This window comes from Anser anser (assembly GCF_964211835.1).
Source record: "Anser anser genome assembly, chromosome: 4".
Taxonomy (NCBI): Eukaryota; Metazoa; Chordata; class Aves; order Anseriformes; family Anatidae; genus Anser; species Anser anser.
Window position 1 is genome coordinate 34,173,144 of NC_139724.1, and position 21,386 is coordinate 34,194,529.

Sequence of the window (21,386 nt, forward strand, 5' to 3'; positions counted from 1 at the left end):
TGGAATACATCTTCCACAACAGTTGACTTAATGAGCTACTTTTAAGAGGTGGTGTGTTAGGAAATAAGTACAGAATTATGAATGTCTGCTCTCATATTAATATGTGCAGGATTTGTGTATGTCAGTTCCACGCATCACAGATAATTATTTGTGAACACTGTCTTGTGATGGCAATTGCTCAAATACTCAAATGAACATCTTATTAGATGGTGGTATCTTTGAGTGACTTGAACTTTGTTTCGAGTCAAAATCCAAAGTCACTTATGATGTTAACACAATCCACTTGGAAATTCCATGCCTTTTTTATTCATCTACATAATAAAGTTCCTCTTCTGTGCAGATGAATTGTATGCTGAGATGTAAGAATATCTATACTGGGTTAGGCCAAAAGTCCATCAAACTCAGTATCCTATTTTAATCAGCATCGAATAGTATGTACCTAGGGACAAGTGTAAGAACAGTGCAATTATATAGGGATGCTTCCCTGGTTTTACCCAGATGGCAGGGATCACACTTTGCACAAAGATTAGTATGGATTTCACCTATTGTCTTATCCCCCAGTCAGCATTTTTTATGTTTGTGTTTTTTCCTCACTACCCTAAATTATTCAGAACTACCAGGAAAATTTGACTCCAGTCATGTCTAAATATGTTTAATAACACAGTGGGATTTGACTGGTGATTTCCTTCCACTTCAAAGACTATTCTTATTTTAAGCCTGTTTCCTGTGTTTTAATTAATTTTTATCCACACAAGTACGTTCCTTCATACTCTACAGCTTCTTGACTTTCTTTAAATATCTTTTTGGCATTCAAACAGCAGACTTTATAAACTGGATCTTTCTTGTCTGCATCCCCAGTGACTCATTCAAGGAAATGAAGCATGACTTCCCTTTACAATAGCCATCAAGACTCTTGCCAGTGTGTTTATTCCGTTGCTTTTTTTTTTTTTAAACACATCTACTTATTTGTATCTTACAAATTTCAGAGTTCTTGCCATTTAGTTCCCTGCTGTCCTCTGGAGTCCATTTGGCGCATTTCATTCTTCTGGCACTGAGGCAATCCGTACAAGAATGCTGTAGCTAACGGCTCAGCTGCTTTCATCCCCAAGTTCTTGTAGATCACCTGAGTGAATATTGTCTAGTAAATGACAGTTGGTCACTTGCTAGTTGTCTTTTGTAACTTCTCTACTAGCACTTCTCTGTGGTGGTCTTGTGTTCCAAGAGCTCTTTTTATCCTTTGATCATATATTAGCGCTACAGATACCTTAGCAGGCTTAGTTTTCCTGATTTGTTTGAAAAATAACTTATTAGTGCCATTTATGCCTTTTTGCAAGTATTCCTCCAGCTCTTTTGGCCGGCTTCATTTCGTTTTTAAACCTAACGTGCCATAGTTGACACATCTTTCTATTTTCCTTGTTTGAACAGGCTTCTTGAAGAACAACATTTTCTTACAGCCTTACTTTCTCTGCAGTTTAACTATTCCAGCTTTTTTTTGGTCTTTTGAAAAGCCTTTTGATGGGAGGCATACGTTTCCTTTGAACCTCTAATATTGTATCTTTTTATACAGGTTTTTGTGCTGTCCATAAAAACTATTTCTGTGTTTGGCTGCATCTTTTTATGTTCATGATCTAAAAGCTAAGCTAGCTAGCCAAGAAATTTCTTGCTTCAAATTATATGTTCCCATCAGAAATGTTGTTGTTCTCACCTATTCATGAAACATAAATCAGTAGTGTTTACCTTATTTATGTACAGACTTTTGTGGAAGCTTATGCCAGGCAGTGATTCTAAAATGCTGTGATTGAAGTAATAGATTTTGTACGTAGTGTCAATTTCTAACATTGACTAAGCAAGTGTCCTATTGTTGGATAGGAACAACAATAGTTTGATTGGAAACTTTCTTCTAAAATTTCTGTCCAAAGGTAACTTGCATTACTTATGTACTTCTTTAAGAACAATGTTACGGGTTGTTCAGCTTTCAAGAAAAAACACTGATGACAGTATTCATCTCTCCAATGTACTTTCTCGTAGATAGGTTTGACCTAAGTGAGAAAGATATTGTGTTAAAACAATTCTGATATTGGTGCTGACAAGGTCACAGAGATTTACAGTGTCTGAACGCCTGAAGGTGTTTTTTTCTCAGTATTCCAACGGGTAGGTTGTACCTGTGTATTCTGTTCAACTGTAACCTTTATCTAATTTCTTGTTATTATATGATTATACATTATATATGATACGATATTTGTTATTATATGATGATTATCTTTTGGCTTCAATACTTTTTTTTTCTGTAGCTGTTCTTATTTTTTCGAATCTATTGTTTATCACATCTCACTTCATTTTCCTAAGATAAATGAGTTTTACTCTTTTATTTTTCTTCTAAAATGGTGTCTGCATATTCTAGATCATCGTAGTAGTTCCACTTTGTGTCTGTTGGAAGATTAATTCCTACTGGAATATGAATGAGTAAGAATAATCACACTCAATTGAGTTTATCATCCTATCTCAAACAGTGGATACTTAGGGAAGAATTTATTAAAAGGGCAAGCATAGTAACTTTTTCCCTGACTACACTCTCACACTTGTGCAGTTCAGGGACTTCAGATCCTTGTGGTGCCAGAAATTCTTGCTCAGTATCCCTTAAGGGATCATTCCCTCATTTGCATGGTAAATTCACATAGACTTAATTGTCGCAATACTCTGAAGCAAAGAGTCTCACTGAGTTAACCACAAATTGTACTGGCATCTTAGTTTCACACTTGTGTTATAAAATACCTTTTCTCTGGTAGGGACTGGAGTTGGAGGGGGCACAGACAAACCAAAATTTTTTGGACACACTTCATTCATTACACTGATGTTAATAGAATAAAGCGTTTGCTGTTAATAGTTCATGACTTCACACAACCCCATCGCTTAGACGTTTACGGTTGGAGCAACAGTTGGAAAGCTGTCTTCATCTGTGTACTGTAACAAGTGTAAGTGAAGGGTTTTAGTGGTGAGCCAGTGGCTTCTGGGATGAAGTTCAGAAACTCCTGCAGAGGGTTCTTTGCTTCATCATACATATGTGATGAATATATATATGTATGTATGTATGTATACGCACACACCTGTAATGTTATCTGTACAGAGCAGAGCATCCCTCTTGGATCTTGTTTGAGTAACACAACCTGCTGCTGGTGCTAGTGTGTTGTAGTCGTGGTGTACAGATTCAGCAGATCTATGGTATTATCAATTGATCAGATTTTGCAGATACAGCAAGGCTGCAAGTCCCTAGAGTTTACCAGAACTTGGGAAACTTTCACATGCTACCTTCTCAGCATGTACATGCCCTGTCTTCGGCCTGCTGTTTTCCTGGTGACAATCTTGTAATGAACTATAGAACTCACTCACAAAGGCTTCCTTAGAAAGGGTCCTTTATACCACATGATTTAACAGGGTTCTCCTATTCCTCCTGAGTCCTGTTCTTCACAGTCTTGAAAAATCCTACTTTTACATCGTTATTTCATCTATAGCAGTGATTCCAATTCTGGAGCCTTCCAAAACGTGTTTTAGTGCTGTTGTATTTTCTGATGGAAGACCCAAAACTGCACACAGCATTCCAGATGTGGATACACTAGGAATTTATAAATGCACATTTTTTTTGGTAGTGTTACCTTTTCTTAGTGATTCCTAATTTTTTATTTAATTCCTGCATGTTTGCATATTATCCCATACGAAGCTTACGTTTTCATAAAATTCTCTCTCGTTATACTGAAATCTCATTATGGCAAAAAGGAGGAGTGAAGATAGAGGTGAACTCAAACCCCATTGTTTTAGATGTAAATTCAGATTCTCTCCTAAATTTCTTTTGTCTACAAAGAAGTTCCTGTGTTTTGTTCCTATGATGACTTGATCTTTCAAGGTCCTTCTCCAGTTCCTCACAGCTCCTTCGTGATTTTACAACTCAGAATAACTTAGTGTCAACAACAAACTTTTGTCACTTATGTATTATTCATTCATTCCTGTGATTGTTTATTTATTTTAACATATCTGTTGAACAACCTGAAACCAGAATGAACTGACAGGAATTATAGAGCTAGTGTTAAAATTGGACTAAAACCTTAACATTATTTTATCGTCTCTCCTGGAATTAGCTTTTCTTATTCTTGTCATTTACCTTTCTTTTGGCTGCTTTGTTTTGCTGTTCTTTTGTGAAGTTGACCTAGATAAGTGACTATGCCTTCCTAAGGGCTTAATGACTTTTAAAATCCAAGTAGTTTGCTTCCATAACTAGAGAATTTGCACTTACAGATGTTTTAAGAGCTTTGATGTAATAAAAATTTGGGGTATACTTTTGTTGTTGTTATTTGTAAAATTAATATTTGCATTGAGTGTAAAAATACAAATGTCAAAACCCTTCTGAAAAAAAAATATGAATGTAACATGACATGGTAGTTCAAGTTTTTGTATACCTACAGGAACCTGAAAGTACTGTGACACTCTTCTCTGTTTCTGCTAAAACAGAATGGTGAATCAAACAGTTTATAATAACATTAAGTTACAGATAAAACATTTTCAACCAGTCTTTATAATTCCAGAATTACTGGAAGCATTTATGTCTTTGGATTCTTCCATCAAGGCACAGGGAAGTGAATTATTGAAAAGATAAAAATAAATTTGTTTGCTTTCTGTCAGAGTTCATATCCACAGCCAACCTTGATAGAAGACCAGAATGATTTAGACAAGTTTGCTTTGGAGATTCATAACATATGCTTGCTGGACAGAATTGAGTTATCTCTGCTCTGGAGAGTAAGTTATTGTAGCAGGAGCTGACAGAGATGAAGATAACTGAGGGAAATTCAATTACCTTTTAGTGTTTTCCTTCTAATAGGATTCTTAATGTGAAAAAGATCCTTAGATGATGCGCCTATGTTGCTTTGTGAGATCTGCTTTGATACCTGCATCCAGAATAAAGTGAACTCTTCTTTTCAGGCCTCCATTAAGGACGAAATATGCATCTGCTTGCTAAATGGGTGTTAACTTTTGATCCAATACATTGTCATTTGTAGCCCAGATATATTTGGCAGTCTTTTGGCAGTAGCTTTGGATATTCTCTCAAATACAATTTGACTTGTTTGTGGTGTTGTTGTTGTTGTTGTTATTATTATTATGTGAGAAGCATGTTTGTAGCAGGAATGCCGATACTTTCCTTGTATTTTAGTTCAATTCTGCATGTTTAGTTCTTTCCTTTTCCTGGCAAAAGCACTTGAGCTACAAATACTCCTTATGACTGACCTGGGTTCAGGCTGTTGGGCTGAAACCATCCCACTTGGCTACAGATGGATTTCATGTGAAACCTCTGCAGATCTGAATTTACTATAGTTTACTATAGTAAACTAGTGCATACAGGTATTAAGATGTTACTGTTTATGCTACTTATAAAAACTTCCCTTTTTGATAATGGTTAATGGTTGAAATAAAAATTTAGAAGTGAATCTATGAAGCAATCTTATTCTGTAGCTGTATGTATGAAAATCTACCATATACGTTTGCGTACTTGCAATATGCTATCTTTTACTGACCCGTTGAAATACTATATGTAGCTGAATGCATTTATGTGTATGTCTTCAACTATATTTTATTTTGAATATTCTGAACCTTACCAGCTTTAAAAAATAAAGTTCGCTTTTTAACTGGAGGATTTATTCCAACTGCTTGCATGCTGATATTTCCATAAAAGAGAGAGCAAGTACCTTCATGTTAGATTTATTTGCAACCCTAGAACAGGTTTGGATGTGCCTAAAAGCCATAGCATCCCTGACCTACAGATGTTACTGACTACTTAACTCTTGTGTTGACCTATGGCTTCTTGACTACATCAGGTATAGATACACTTGTTGTTAGCTTGCTTCCAAACAAATAGTAGTATGCATGTTCTCATTTTGTAGTTAAAGCAGTCTCCTCATTTACTTAGGCAAGAGAATGTTTCATTCAACTAGGTTTATTTTTCGATGTTCATGAAGGTGGTCTATGAAAAACAACTTTGTTGGCAATGTAGAAAGTAATATGTATGTATTTCACGTGAAGATACTGAAACATTTAGTCAAGCCCACCAGTACAGTTTGAAGGCATTTAAAATAAAGGTTTTCAATGTTACTTTTATTTCTTAGTCACATAGGTTATTTTTCTCATTCATTTATTATAATATTATTGAGAAAGTAGTGGCAAATATTACATCTAGTGTAATAGTCATCCAGAGTCGATATTTCTTATTCCAATGCAAGTTTCATTCTTTCATTGAGAATACTTTGTTCTGAATACAAAATGTTGTTGTTTTGCTGAAATATACTTCTGTGAGTGATGGTTGTAGAAACAGTAATTGTTTGAAGAAGAATTTTGCAAATAAATTGTGAAAACATCTTTATCTTATGATAGATACGTAATGCTTGAAGTCAGTCTGGGATCCAGGGGGGAACATGGCGGAAAACTGGAAAGCGCTGATGGACAGTATTCCTGTTAACTTTTTATAACAGTAGCCTTTTATTTCTGAGTAGACCTAAACAATTTTCCAGGAAAGGAAACAACGCTAATCCGAATTCTTAATAGCAACTGACAAGTCTTTTCACATTGCAAAACAGGGGGGTAGGATAGGCAGTTCAGCTCTTCATCTTAACTTTCCTGGGTTAGATTTTTAAATGGAAATCACTATAATAGATTTTTTAAAAATCTTTTTCTCCCCCCCCCCCCTGCCGATTATTTAAAAAAAAAAGGTTTACAGAAAGAGTCCACCTACTGATTTTCCACTCTCAACTATACAGGAAAAAAACTGAGCCAATCCGCCAATCCTGTTGTAAAGAGATGGTCTTAGATTATGAAAAGGAAGCCCTGTCAGTTAAGTCAGTCTTCAGATGATCACTGTGTTAGGGAAGACGCCAAGTGACTTAGAGAGACCTCTCGATTTCACTGTTAATCTGAAGTCCTATTAGAAGTGTCAGAGTCAATTCTTAATGAGTCTTACTGTTTAGAAGAATAAATTGTTCTTGCTATTCTGTTTTGCATAAGGAACAATATGGGTTTCCTGATACTTTCCTCACCACTCCTTCCCAACTTTTTCCTCCTTACATGTCTACATTTCTTTTGTTCATTCACTTTTTAAAAAAATATGTCTTCAAAGATCTCTGGCATTCTAGAAAAAAAAAAGATAAAAAATGGCTATTTCTTGGAAATAGAGCTTGGAAGGAGATGATAGTGACTATAAAGATGAGCAGTCCAAGTGCTTTGGATATCATACTTTTTTTTTTCTTTGTGCCTTAGTGTCAAGAAACTGTTTCTTGTCAAAAATTCTTTAAATTATGGGTCTAAGTAGTAATGCCAAGGTTATGGCATCATAAATAATAACTGATGTAATCTTTTTGGATTTCATCAAGGCTTTTGATATTGTTTCTCACAGTATCCTTCTGGACAAAGTGTCCAGCATACAGCTAGCCAAGCACATAATGTGGTGGTTAAACAATTGGTTGATGGGTTGAGCTCAGAGGGTTATTGTAAATGGGGTTATATAGGCCTGGTGGCCGGTCAGTAGTGGGGTTCTGCAGGGCTCCTGTTTAGGGCCAGTTTTCTTTAATGTTTTTATAAATGTTCTGGATGACACCAGACTCAAAAGTGTACTAAGTCTGCTGACGATACTAACTTGAAAGGAGTTGTTGACTCCCTTGAGAGCAGAGAGGCCTTGCAAAGAGATCTTGATGGACTAGAGGGCTGGGCAGTCGCCAGCCGCATGAAGCTTAAAAAGAGCAAGTACCAGATTTTGCACCTAGGATGGAGTAGCCCTGCCTATGCATACGGACTAGGGGATGAGAGGCTGGAGAGCAGCCCTGTGGAAAGGCATCTGAGGGTTCTGGCTGGTGGTAAGTTGAGTCAACAGTGTGCCCTGGCAGCCAAAAGGGCCAGCTGTACCCTGGAGTGCGTCAGACACAACATGGCTAACTGGTCAAGGGAAGGGATTGTTTCACTCTGCTCTGCGCTAGTGTGGCGTCACCTCGAGCACTGTGTGCAGTTTTGGGTACTGCAATATAAGGACACAAAACTGTTAGCTTCCAAAGGAGGCCTATGATGATGGGGAAAGATGTATGAGGAGTGGCTCAAGTCCCTTGGTTTGTTCAGCCCAGAGCAGAGCATGCTGAGGGGAGGCCTCATGGCGGCCTGCAGCTCCCTCACGAGGGGAGCGGAGGGGCAGGCGCTGAGCTCTGCTCTCTGGGGACAGCGACAGGACCCAAGGGAACGGCATGGAGCTGGGACAGGTGAGGGTCAGGTTGGCTCTTTGGAAAAGGTTCTTCACCGAGAGGGTGGTTGGACACCAGGACAGGCTCCCCAGCCTTGGTGTCGCAGTGCTGAGCCTGCTGGAGTTCAAGAAGCTTTTGGACAATGCTCTCAGACGTATGGGCTGATTTTTGGGTGGTCCTGTGTGGAGCCAGGAGTTGGACTTGATGATCATTATGGGTCCCTTCCAACTGAGGATATTCTATGATTTTGTTTCTATAATAGATTTCGAGATGTTCATACTTCCATCTTTTTTTTTTCATGTCTGTTTTTGCAGAAACATGAGATTTAAATCTCATAAAACTATCCTGAATTGTGTGTTGCCTACAGAGCAATTTGAGATTCCATCTTTAGTGGTCAGTAACGATTCTTGCCTGAGAAACATTTTGTAGAGGTGACAGACAAAGTGAGCAAAACACTCAATTGTTGTATGGGTTATTATGTTTTAGAGAATACTTGGAAATTATGAAACCAATTTTGTCATAACTTGGGATTGGAGGTTTATAATACTCTGTCAGGGTGCCTTGAGATCTGGCAGTGCCCTGCAGAGAGGGTAAGTTGGGCACCCACTGCAGTACCACGGCTGCCGAAGCAGGGCCTCATCAACTGTCCCTATCTACCACCAACCACCAAGAGAGCAGGGCAATCCCAGCGGATGGCAGCCATGGCCCACTGGCTATGACCCCTTGCTATAAGGCAGGGCCAGCCTGAGGCTGGGAAGCCTGCCTGCCCTGTGACTGAGGGTCTGGGAGGATCAGGGAACTCATGACAAGGTGGTGGGGCACCACTAGGACTGGGCCATGGTCTCTGGCCAGCCTGTGGGGCAGTCTTTCTGCTGTCACCAGTGGGACAGGGCCACTCTTGGCTGGCTTTGTATAGGCCTTCAGCCGTGGAAGAACCTCACATATGCCACCCACAGACACCTGTAAGTTGATATAGACTAATGTCTGTATCATTAGTCCTGAGCATGTCTAATATTTACAGAAGAGGAAGTTGGATATTCTGACTTCTGAAATATTGTTGCTTATTTTTTCCTACACCGCCTGCAAGAAACTCCACATATTTCATTTCTAAGCAGTTGTTGATAGCCTTGAAGACAGCATCACCCATCTTGGCATTGAACCAATACAGTTTTGCAAGGCAATTTCATATGGTCAGTGGCAGAGGAGGAAGGAACATTTCTCAGATAATTTTTAAATGGCAGTAGTTTGAAGCTACTCATGAACTTGAACTATTAAAATTAGTCAGAACTAGATTATTGGCTAGAGTGTAACAGAAACGGTTAAAGTATATAAAAAATGCTGTTGCTTTGCTTTTTGGTATGTTCAGTAATTCACATGTGTTTTATATAAAATGTTCTAAATAATTTCAGTAGGGTTTTTTCATTTTTTGCATGCTTGGTGGAAGCTGGTGATTTTGATTAGTCACTATACTTTCTTTCAATACTTATAATATTAACGAGCAAACAAATTCAAATCAAATTCCAGATTCTTGTTTTAAAATTCCTCATTATTGGTGTTGCTTTTTTATCCTTTGTGGCTGTTTTTGCTCCCTTCTTGAACTGTGTTATGTTTAAAGTTTACTGTTTTACATTGAATTAAAGTCAATTGATGAAATCTAGTTAAGGAGGATTTTCACAGTTGTACTGTGTAATCTGTCTTGTGCCATTTCAGCAATGTCCAATGAGTTCAGCTGTATGTAACAAATGCTGATACTATTATCCAGGGCCAATATTAAAATGCCTTCATGGTGTTTTTATTTTTGGGGGGGGGGGGGGAGGGAGGAGGTGAAACAAAGGCAAAAACCCCTCACTAGCTAAACTGAAACAAAGCCAAAAATAGAACTTGACAAGAACATCAGACCCTTGGAATAGAAGGTTTCGCAAGTTCTTTTGTTTAATAATGAAATGGGAAATAAAGATAAATGGATCTGCTATGTTCTTCTTACATAAATGAATATGTGTATGGGGTATTAATTCATTTTTTTTTAAACAGTGAAAACAAAGGATATTTTCTGTACAAACTGCATAGTGCTTCATAGTACTTTTTCTGAAGGTAGCATCTGTGGCGCTTAAAATACTGACTCTTGCATCACTGCAGTCTTCTCATTTAAACCAAGTGAACAAGAAAACATAAATCTTAAAGCAATTCTTATGGAGTATTTTTAGTCCCTTGTTCCATATTGTTCAGTATAAGGTTCTAGAGTTGTATGAGTGGATGTTTTTAACTCAGAATGCTGTACAATAAAGCAGAGTACACTGTCATCTCACATTCTGAATAGTCAGAATATTTCAGGTGCTGTCTTTTTATGGATAATAAAAATCACACATTAGTTTTAATGAGAAATTAAATTACCATCTCCCAACAATTTTTAGAGCCAACTATGTCAACCTTTCAAGGGTGGTAGAACTTTTTATGAATAAAATGTTAATTGAAAAACAAACGTATTCATACCTATCTCATTCTGTTCTGAACATCCAAAATTGTGTTACATAAATGCAGAAGAGCAAATCACAAAGAAAAAAACATCATTCAAACTCCTATGCTAGTAGGAAAGAAATATAAAAGACAGACTACTGAAAGAAAAGCAAAGGGAAAAATGAAGTTAAAATAATCTACTTTTTATGGTTTGACGCTATAGGAATTCTGACAGGAAGTTTTAAGTTAAGGCAGAGGTTAAGCTGAAGCTGGGATTGTGACTGGTTAATGTGTTTCCAAGGTAAATGGGTGGGAATGATTCTGAAAATAACTGCTATAAAAGACCATATTTAATCATCCTTCTCAGATGATTCTGGATTTTTTTTGATCTTTGCAATTCCATCATGTTAATCAAAGTGTTCTGCTTTTAAAATAATTGGTCACTGAAAAAATAATTTTTTCAGAAGTCTTAGCTTGCCATAATGTAAGGAATAAGTTTGGAGTGAAAGTGAGGATCTTGAGGATTGTTCAACAGCACTGAACTTTTTATTTTTAATTAGACTTTTGAATAAAATCCCCTACAATCCTTCATTTTTTTCCCCACAGATGCTCTGATAACCATTTGAACTTCCTCTGACAAAAGAAGTCCTTAACACTTAATAACTAATTAAAATGTTTCTGCAGATGCAGATGAAGGTGCAGTAACTTAATGACAGAAACTACTTATTTTTTTCCGGTGTGTTGAAGGGGAAAAGCTTTGCCAGCAAACGTGTTTGTCCTACTTAGTAGTGTGTGTTGCTCAAGGATATGTGCTACTCAAGGTGATCATTCTCCTGTGTGAGGTAAAGGTCCTGAACTGTCAGAAATCAAGTCCACTAAATTTGCTCTTGGAGTAAGCATTTTAGAAGCTGGTGAAGGACAGATAGGTTACTTTTTGGGTCACGAGTTCATGTTCATTTCTTAATGTTTTGTAGATGAGGTCTTACAAAAGGTTTGCCAAATATGCAACAGAATACTTTTAAAGCTCCTTCTGTCACTACTGCAGAATATGTGATCTACCACAATTACCATCCTTGCGTATACCTTGATTTTATTGTGTGCTGATGGCATTTCTCCCCCTTTTTTTTTTCCTTATGGTCTAGTGAGTACTAAACTAGTATTTAGAATAGAATACCTTCAGAACATTCCTTGGATTCTGTTGTCAGAGAAATGAGATTTTGTCATCAGAAAAAATTAATGGAAACGTAAACTACAAATATATATATATTTTTTTGCATTTAGCACCAGAATTGACATCGTAAGGAGTCCGGTCAGGTCTGAAACCAACTTGGTATTCAAAGTACTGACTCTTTATTAGAGATGTACTTGTCATTGGCATGTAAGCAGTCATGGCAAGATAGGAAACTTACGCCTAAATGTCTTGCTACTTCAGATTAATATGGTTTCTTTGTTCTTTGCTCATAAGCCCTATATAGGAATATACATTCCTGTAAGGTAAGAATTGAGACAATTAACATAAGTTGTATTAAATTCTAGTATAGCTAAATATTTGTAGCTGTATGATTGATAGCTATAGAAGCAAAATAATTTTATCTTGTGCAGACAGCTTTCACTCTGTTATAGCCAGAGGCCAAAGCCACATTTATGAATCAAAATTGCACAAGCTATTTTCTAGTAAGGTTCCAAAATATCTTTTGGCTTATCTTCTTGTTACCTGGATTAATTTGGCTGGATTTTTTTGTTGTTCTTTGTGGCCTCAGAGGTCGACTAGAATAATTACTTTTCTTGTTTTGGGAAAGAATGGAAGGAAAAAGCTTTTCAACATAAAACATTTAAAAATCTTGCCTCACTTTATTTCCAGTTTTCAAAATTTCCATTTTTTCCATGCTTCAGGGTAGTAAACTTTCCCCTCTGTCAGAAAAGTACCTTTTGCCCTTCTTAGAAAACTGATTCTGAATTAGTCTGACACACAACTTGTGAAATTATCACTCTTTATGTAGAACCTTTAAGAGCTTTTTAATTAATAAGTGACACTGTTCAAAAATACTCAGTATTATCTTTCCCCTGTTCTTAGAGACTTCCTTTAAGGCTTAACTGTGCCTTCTGAACTGCACTTGACTGTTCAAGCATCGATCTTGTGCCAAGACTTGGTGCTGCAAGTTGTAAAAACTATGGTAGCGGAAGGATGTCTGGAAATCTGAATCCTTGAACAGTAAATATTTGGGGCCAAAATTGCTGGGCTACTTTGTTACCTGCCTTACAGATAATAAAGGTCCTCATTGTGTCTCAGTAGAGCAGGGCAATTGGAGAGGTTGTGGTGACAGTTGGTGAATGAGGACTTTTCAGAGCTTTAGTTTGAACAGAAAGAAAAGCTGCCGAGTACGGAGACTAGGTTTGGTATTTTCCCTAGGCCAGTCGCCCCTACACCCTTGGAGTCTGTAAGTATTGTATTTCTCTTATGGCTGTTAAGAATTGCTCACGTATCTTTAACTACTGGCTGCAGACAAGGTAACAAGCTAATACAGCTTTGCTTTGATTAAGTGATACAGGTCTTTGTATTTGGCCCACCTTGAGACATATATGTCTACTTTCACATGATTAAAAAAAAGGTCTCCTCCACACCTTCCCCTTTTTTAAAACTTAAGTTGTATAGAAATTACGATATGAAAAGACTGCAAAACCAAGTATCCAGCAGTTTTCAAAAATCAGAGCAGTGTAACCATAATTTAACCCTCACTAAGAATGTGTAGTGAAGTCTTAAATCATGTAAATATTTCTCATTTGTTGCAGAGACTGGATGTTCCTTATAAAATAAATGACTTTTTTTAGTTCCAGAAATTTTTCATGGATCAGATTCATGTGTTGCATCAGAGTAGAAGTTTAGTGAATATAGTACTAATCTCCTTGAGCAGGGTGGTGTCACAAAGTTGATGCAGTATGGTTGGAAACAGTTTAAACTCTTCACTGATCATCAATGGCTCTTTGCTAAACATCTGATCTGAGAGCACAGCCCCACCTATGCAGAAATGCTGAGCTTTACAATTTCTAGAGCATAGCATTGATTATTTCTAGCTTGACAAATACATTGTACCTGGAAGATAAAGACCCAAGGGATCTCAGATGTAATGCCCAGGAGTAATGATTTCAGCATCTTGGCCTGTTTTAAACAAGAATAGCATGAAGAGACTGCAGACATAAACTGGATTTGCAAATGAGAGAGGGGAAAGTGTCGTAGTATGTGCTTTGAGATTTGCATGCAAAGCATTTGGGCATATATATGATAAGAACTGGCTTCCTGGGTTAAAAAGGAACATTTCTCTTGGTATATTATTTGTGAAAATGGTTAGCAGTGATGCTTAGAGAGTTAGAATACTGAAATAATGTAAGGCATATATAGCTCTTAGCAAGGAGTAAGATCTTGTACTTGTTTGTGTGAAGTCTTTAACTCTGATTCAAGGGTGCGTCTGTTGCAAAAATAACAGCCAATTAGTTGAGAATCAAAATTAAAAAAATAAGAAACAAAATAAGGAAAAGGTATATGGTACTGCAGAAGAAAACTGATGTTATTTATTTCTGTTCTTTACTATTTATATATTGTTAGTTATATTTACATCCAGTTGTCTTGTTAGTTCAGTTCCTTTACCTACTCTGCTAAATAGGGTTAATTTGAAAGATACAATCTTTGGTAAAAGTGCTGTTGCTTAGTGTTTAGTTGGGTTTTCTAAAGCTTAATACTGTGAGACTTAAAGGTAAAAAATAAAGCTGTTGACTCAGTGCAGATTAAAACCAGATGTCTCTTGAGATCCTTGCCTTTCTCTCTAATCATGAACCCAAATTAACTGACTGTGGTTGGTAGTTTTTTTTTTTTTTTTTTTTTTCTCTTCTGGTCATGAACATAGTGTTACCAGTTTGTTTGGTGTGATCTAATCAACAGCATTTTTTCCTGTCTTTGAAATTTTTAAATGTGTGGGGGTTTTTGTTGTTGTTTTTTTCTCCCCACCCGGAACGTCTGGCACATTCCAGGAATGTCTAAGAAAACACATTTTAAATTTGTGTTTTGTTTTGTTGCACATTTATATTAGAAGCAATTGATTTAGATTCAGATTCTTTTTAATCTTCAAATCAGATAAGAGGCTGGAAAAGTGGATAAATGAGGTTTGGAAGACTATAGGTTGCTGAGATGAGAAGCCATTGCATTGTGTTCAGTCCATTAAAACAAGAAGAAATAGAAGAGATATTTTGATAAGTGTTCTGCTGGTGTTAACCTTGATGGCTATTATCGGGGGGATGATGCTATATCTATTTCATTGGCTTAAGCTTTTTTCATGCTGAGAGAAATCAATACTTTGAGTCGTTGGATGACAGAGGCATCACTTCAGAATTGACGGTGGCTGTCAGACGTTGTCATTGGTTGACTTTTGTTTGCTGTTGAGGTTTTAAGCTTTCATTTTTCTAAGTCTTATTCAGGAGTCTTTGTAAGATTTCCCTGGGTAGCATTTTTAGTCCAGACTTTAAACTTCAGGCCAAAGGTCAAGTGCAAAGATCTTTGAAAGCAGAGGATTGAGGAGCTCCTTCATTTACTGAAATATCCTTATTTGTAGGGAATTTGCATTAGTGGCAAGGCTGTGCGTTATCTTATGGATGACTTTTCCTCTGAAATGACACCCACAGAGATGGGCTGTTCACAAAGCAAGTAGCTTTTAGCCAAATTAGACAAAGGAACTGGCATATGTCAAAGTGTTCAGTGATCTGAGTTGATGAATAAAAATAAAAAAAGGTGCGATATTGATTTTTTTAAAAAACTACACCATTAAACTTACACATAGTTTGTAGAAAGCATTATATTGTAATTTTGAGACTGCAAAGTTGTACATGCAAATGTTACAATGAAGAGGAAATCTTTCACTTTTAGCTTTAATTGACATTTTTATAAAGATCAAAGATAAAAACAGTTCTAAAAACACTGGATTACTCCTTTTCAGTGTAATACAGAGAGGCAGAATATGCTAATTCATCTTGATTATTTTATGTTGTAATAGTCTGCATACAAAATATAGTGTATTTTTGTATCTGAATCTTGCCTTTGGATGACCTTGTGCCCCTTTAGAATTACTGTTCCTCAAAAACAAATCTGCAGATAACCTACATGTTCAAATAGCCTGCAGTCTAGTTCAAGGAGGGAACAGGAGAGGGGAAAAAAATCTCTCTTCCTCTCTGTGATAATGACAAGGAGGAGAAGGTTTTTGTTCTATCCTGGATGAAGGGTGGAGAACGAAGGGTCTCCCCCCTGCTCCATGTTGTATCAAAGGATTCTGCTTCATAAACATGCCCCACGTACCATTTTAATTAAAGACTTTTTTTGGTAGATAACCTGTGGAGTGGATATATGAATATATATTTTTCTCCTTTCAACATTTTTGTTTCATGAGTGTGACTGTGCAATTGCTCCACAGTACTTTTGCGATTATACTTTCATTATATACTTTCCCAAACAGGTAACAAAAATTATGTAGGCCAAACGGTAATGGAAGGAGGGTTTGCCGATTCCTTTGTGTGTAACTGTGTATCTAATTGTAAAACCATATTCAAGCATGACAGGATGCATATTGCAAGTGCAAGAAACCAAATAATAACAGAAATAAAACTGTACAAATCAATTTTTGAGCTTGTGCACAAACAGAAATCAAGCTGAACTTTTGTTTTACATAAATAGAATGGTTGGGATTTAGTGTGAAGTATTATTATATACCACTTGATATCCTGGTATTTTATGCCTGGTGGTAGCAGATAAGATGAACATGGAGGCATCTGGAAAATTAAAAAAAAATACAACAGAGAAACAGGGAGACGTTTAGTGCTTTTAGAACAGTCCAGCGTGACTGGCTCCTTTGGGATGGATCTCTCTGTCTTGTGCAGTGGAGCCACCGTCTTTCTCTCGTACATTAATAATTATTTGAGGCTGAAAGAGGGAGAGAGAAAGATCTTGTCTTTTTCTGAAGATTGAGCATTTTTATTGGGTGAGAACTACTGAACAATTAACGAGTCATCTGTAAGTTAACAAGTCACCTGCATGACCAAAGAGGTCTATTAAAGGATATTGAGAAAAGAACTCTGACAGAGTAGACCACTCAAGTGACAGAATAGGTCAGCAACAGCCAGTGAACTTCCCAGTGAAAACTAAGGTTTAAAATTCACTAAATATTAATTTTTCTATACTAGTAAAATTTTAGGGTTATGCCTTCCAGGAAAGCCAAAGGATGTTTTAGGAAGAGATGACATGTTAAACCAACGTTCTTGCAAAACTTTCTTAATGTTAGTAACTATGCATATGCACCTGCCAGTATCTGATAGAAATGTGGCTTCTTCCTGTTCTTGTTTGCAAAATATTTTTGTGGTAAAGTGTGTGCTATGGTTAAGAGTCCCTCCTGGAGTGATGTTATAATTCTATGAGATTGTTGCGTATGGGAATCTCTCAGTTCTGGTGGGTAGTTGCAAATTTTTGTTCATAATTCATTTGCTGAAAAGTGGAGTTCAATACATCTCAGTTTTGTAACAGATGGATTCTGTTTTCATGGAAATTGTCAGGACAACAAAATGCCATTTTTCCTTCATTTAAATGTCACACCTACACTCTGAAAATCTTTGGTATTTAATGAACGATGTGTTAAAAATTACATTGTAAAGAGACTTTTTTTTTATAAAGAGGTACAAGTTCATTATATCTTTTACAAAACATTCTAGTTTGATTTCCATTTTATCATGTTTTAAGGTCAAATGTGACTTTAATGTTCCATAAAGAGACAGAGATTGATAATGGGGAAAGAATAACCCTCTAATGTGATTTATATCTATGGATTTTATGTCAGATATGAAAAGTTGCTGTTCAAATTGTAAAGGAGGATCCATTAAAGAGCACTTTAAAACATTTTACTACTTAGCTTACCTTATACACTTGTTTTTAGAATTCTGCCCTTTCAAGCAACTTAAAAATAACAGCTTATCAAACATTTACAAAGTGCTGAAAAGAACTCAGAATCATCATGGGTGCAAAATAGATTTTGATGTATTGGAAAAGACAGGTGTATTTATAAAGGGCTAGAAAAATCTTGTTTAGTGTTGGTTATGATTTAGCCATCTTATATTTTTGTGAAGAGGGGGTGGCAGAGTGCTTCACGTGTGAGTACAAAAGCCAATTTTTGATGTCTCATTGACTTGGAAAGTCAGCTGCTTATTCTTCACTCTTTCTGGATGTCTGTTCATCAGGTGAGCATTGCTCTGAGCTGTGGGAAAAATTAGGAGGAAATATGTAAATATATTAGAATTGTTAAAATAGGTCTTGAAAATGTGTTCATCTGTTGGTACTTTTTTTTAATCTAATGTCTGTGAAAATCTACACAATCCCAAATTTTATTTCACTTGTCTTTTTCCACATTTCTTCCTTTCTTTTCCTCATTTCATATGAGTGAACCTATTTATATATATATATATATACAAATAAAATCTGTAACCTGTTTTCTTATTTGCAAATTTTTTCTGTTAGATATTTTGTACAGATAGATTTGTATAGAAAGAGTATTGCTACTGTTTTAAACATAAAAATTGGTATGATATTGTGCTGTTATCTAAGCCCTAAGCAATAATTGTACTAGTGTCTGCATCAGCTGTGCTTCACAAAGAAGAAGCAATTTTTTTTGTTGTTAGACAGACATTTGTGTCCATTCTACTAACTAGATCATAGAGTAATCCAATCATTGACAAAGGCTGAAATGCTTTGTCTGGCATATGTGATCTGTGGAATTGCCAGATGAAAACTGAAATTAGAAACAGGGCGTGCTGAAGTGGGGAAAAGCTTTTATTGTTTCCTTACCAATATTTGAACTTGTTCTGTGTCTTCACGCACAGTGGTTTGATGAGGGGAGGATCTAAATTTGGTGCCCATTTTTTGAGTTCTCTATTAATAGACACATTTACAGAAGATCAAGAAAAAAACAAAATGATAGAAAGTGTAGCAAAGAATCTTCTGTGGTTTTGATTTCTGTTTGTATGTGTGCCTTTCAGTTCTTATTTGCTAGTTTTAAGTTTTGAGTGCCTTGGAAGATTGAATATACTTATACAACAGGTGTAGTACAGATTTAAAAAAACAAAAAGCTTTCCTCTGCTGGCCTGCTAATATGCTAGACGTAAGGAAGCCATCTGGTGAAGACAATTCAGTCTTTGTATGCGTTTAGTCTCCTGCCCAGCTGAAGATATGCAGATTTTCTCCATAGCTTTTATAGTTGTATATTTATATAAATAACAACAAATGGTTGGCTACGCAAATCCCATGGACAGTCATGGAAGTGAAGTAGACAGCTACCTGGCAGTCATGATTCTGAAACTTGCTTCTCTGTTTACTATTCACTTTGTGGTAAAATAGAAGTGGTTGCGCCTATGTATTTTATTATGCAATCAGGACACTAACCCGTTGGTGTTTTCCAAATCTTGAGTGTGTAAGGTTAAAGAATTGATGACAAACCAAAATCCTCTGCTTGACTCTAAAAACAGATTTACTGTGGGCAGGTGCGTAGTGCCTCAATTCTCAAACCTGTAAAATGGGGTTTATTCTTAATTCTCTAAGTGTTTTTTTTTTTTTTATAAGTGATCAACTATGATGTGCTTAAAGTTCCTACAGGTGGTATAATTTAAATGCGAAGTAGTAAAGTTTTTATTTTCTTCTTAGTCACAGTGTGCCCAGTATTCTGCTGACAAGCGAGAAGAAGAAAAAATGTGTCATCATTTGATAACAGCAGCTAAGTACCGAGACCAAGTGACTGCAACTCAACTAATACAGAAAATTATCAACATCCTGACAGACAAGCATGGAGCCTGGGGAAGCTCTGTGTCAAGGTAAATCATTTTAAAAATATTTTTTAGAATTGGGATATGCTCAGCTATAGTCAGATGATTTTGAATTAATGTCTTATGGACAAATTTAAGGGTAAAGAAATTTTTTATTTTTTAAAGAAAATGATAAAAGGTAAAATTAACATGTTTTCTTTAGTATAAGTGGATGTTGGAGAGCTACTGTTTGTTAGAGCAGTAAAATAAAAAGCGATTCTCTCGTGGCTTTAAATTTTTGCTATGATGATGTGATAGAATTGATTTTGAATTTCCAATTTTACCACTAGCATATATTTGAAAAATAATTTTTAACTAGTCAATATTTTTCTAGCTTTCTTCATGGTGCATTATGTAGCTCAGGGTTGAACCACAGTTTAGTATGTTACTTGTTTTCTTTTCTTCCAAACAAAAATAAATTAATAAATAAATGAACACCTTTTTAAATTAAAGGGAAACTATGAGTTCTGTATTAGTAATTTCAAGGTGAAAACAATACCACAAAATCTATTATCTTGTTGGAATTCTCGGTATGTGCCTTGATTACGATGATAGCTGTTTAACTTGCTTAGCACAAGTCACAGCCAAAGCTTCGTTTGCAAATCTAAACTATGAATTTAAGTCCTTGTGCTGAATCCGTAAGTAAGGCTTAAGAATTCCTGGAACATATTTAGGCTAGAGTATAACCAGATTGAGTATGCTATTATGTTGATACTGTTATTTATATGCAATGGAATAATAAGCACGAGCGAGATATGAGCGAGACATACTGTTATTTCACAACTGTCTTTGTTCATTGTTCAGTTACTGCTTATTTTCTGGAAAGGGGGAAAAATCCTAAGCACTCATAATTAATACACAGTAGCATAAAGAAAATGCTATGAATGAAATTAACTGGAATTGTTAAAATCAAGAGTTGTGTTGTTATGGTATAGAATGTCCATTTACTGTAAATACCAGTTTGGGGCTCCAGGCTATAAGGTTAAAAGCGAAGTGTTGAAATAAGTGCTTACTGCTGTTTTTCTTTTCTTAAGTAAATTATGCTTAAATAAAAAAAAGCCTGTTTAAGAAAGAAGAAATGCCGAGGATATAAAAACAATAGTCTATTTCAACATTTCTAGGAATGTTTAGTTACTTAATGCCATATAATGACAAAGTAAGGTTTGTATTATGATTATGTAAGACCAGATTTCTTTAATTAGCTTGAATGCTTGTAGTTTTGGTGGATATGTACATGGTGGTTTTGTTTATTTGTTTGTGTCTCAGTAATGATTAAAGCTATCATTACTGTCTTTTCACTAAAAGCATAAAATCCTAGTTGCTGTTCAGGTGTGTTTTGCTTGTTGTGAAAATATTGGCGAGGGAAAAGTGTAATTGATAAAATATTCCATGCTTAAAGGTAATGGAGTAACTCTTTTCTGATAATCCTCAAATCAGGTTTATGTAATCAGCTTGTAAATTACAAAGTACACGAAATATGGACATAATAATTTGTGTTTTATAATAATGATCTACAGCAAAATGGAAATATCACATAATGCACTTTGCAGTACACTTAACATAATTCTAGGAAACTAAAATGGCATTAGAGACAAAACAAAATCTCTTTATGGGAAAGGCAGAATGCATTTAGTCATCATAAACACGTAAAAAATAAATGTATGCAATGATTGTAATTCTAAAGAAATATTTTAGTAAGGGGGTTAAATTAATGCTATCTGGCATGTGTTTTATTTTGCTTCCAAATATTATATTAGTTTTTCTCATGTAAATTTAATATTTTCTAGTATTTGGTTT

The 21,386-nt window shown here is 35.9% G+C and overlaps 1 protein-coding gene across 3 annotated transcripts in view; it reads left to right on the forward strand.

Annotated features, from left to right (window-relative positions):
* LRBA (LPS responsive beige-like anchor protein) overlaps positions 1 to 21,386 on the forward strand; it is a 397,026-nt gene that overhangs the window by 144,849 nt on the left and 230,791 nt on the right. For all 3 annotated transcript variants that reach the window (XM_083836333.1, XM_083836331.1, XM_083836332.1), the window contains one exon: positions 19,432 to 19,598. In XM_083836333.1, the coding sequence (XP_083692459.1) occupies positions 19,432 to 19,598 (167 nt within the window). The remainder of the gene's footprint in view (positions 1 to 19,431; positions 19,599 to 21,386) is intronic.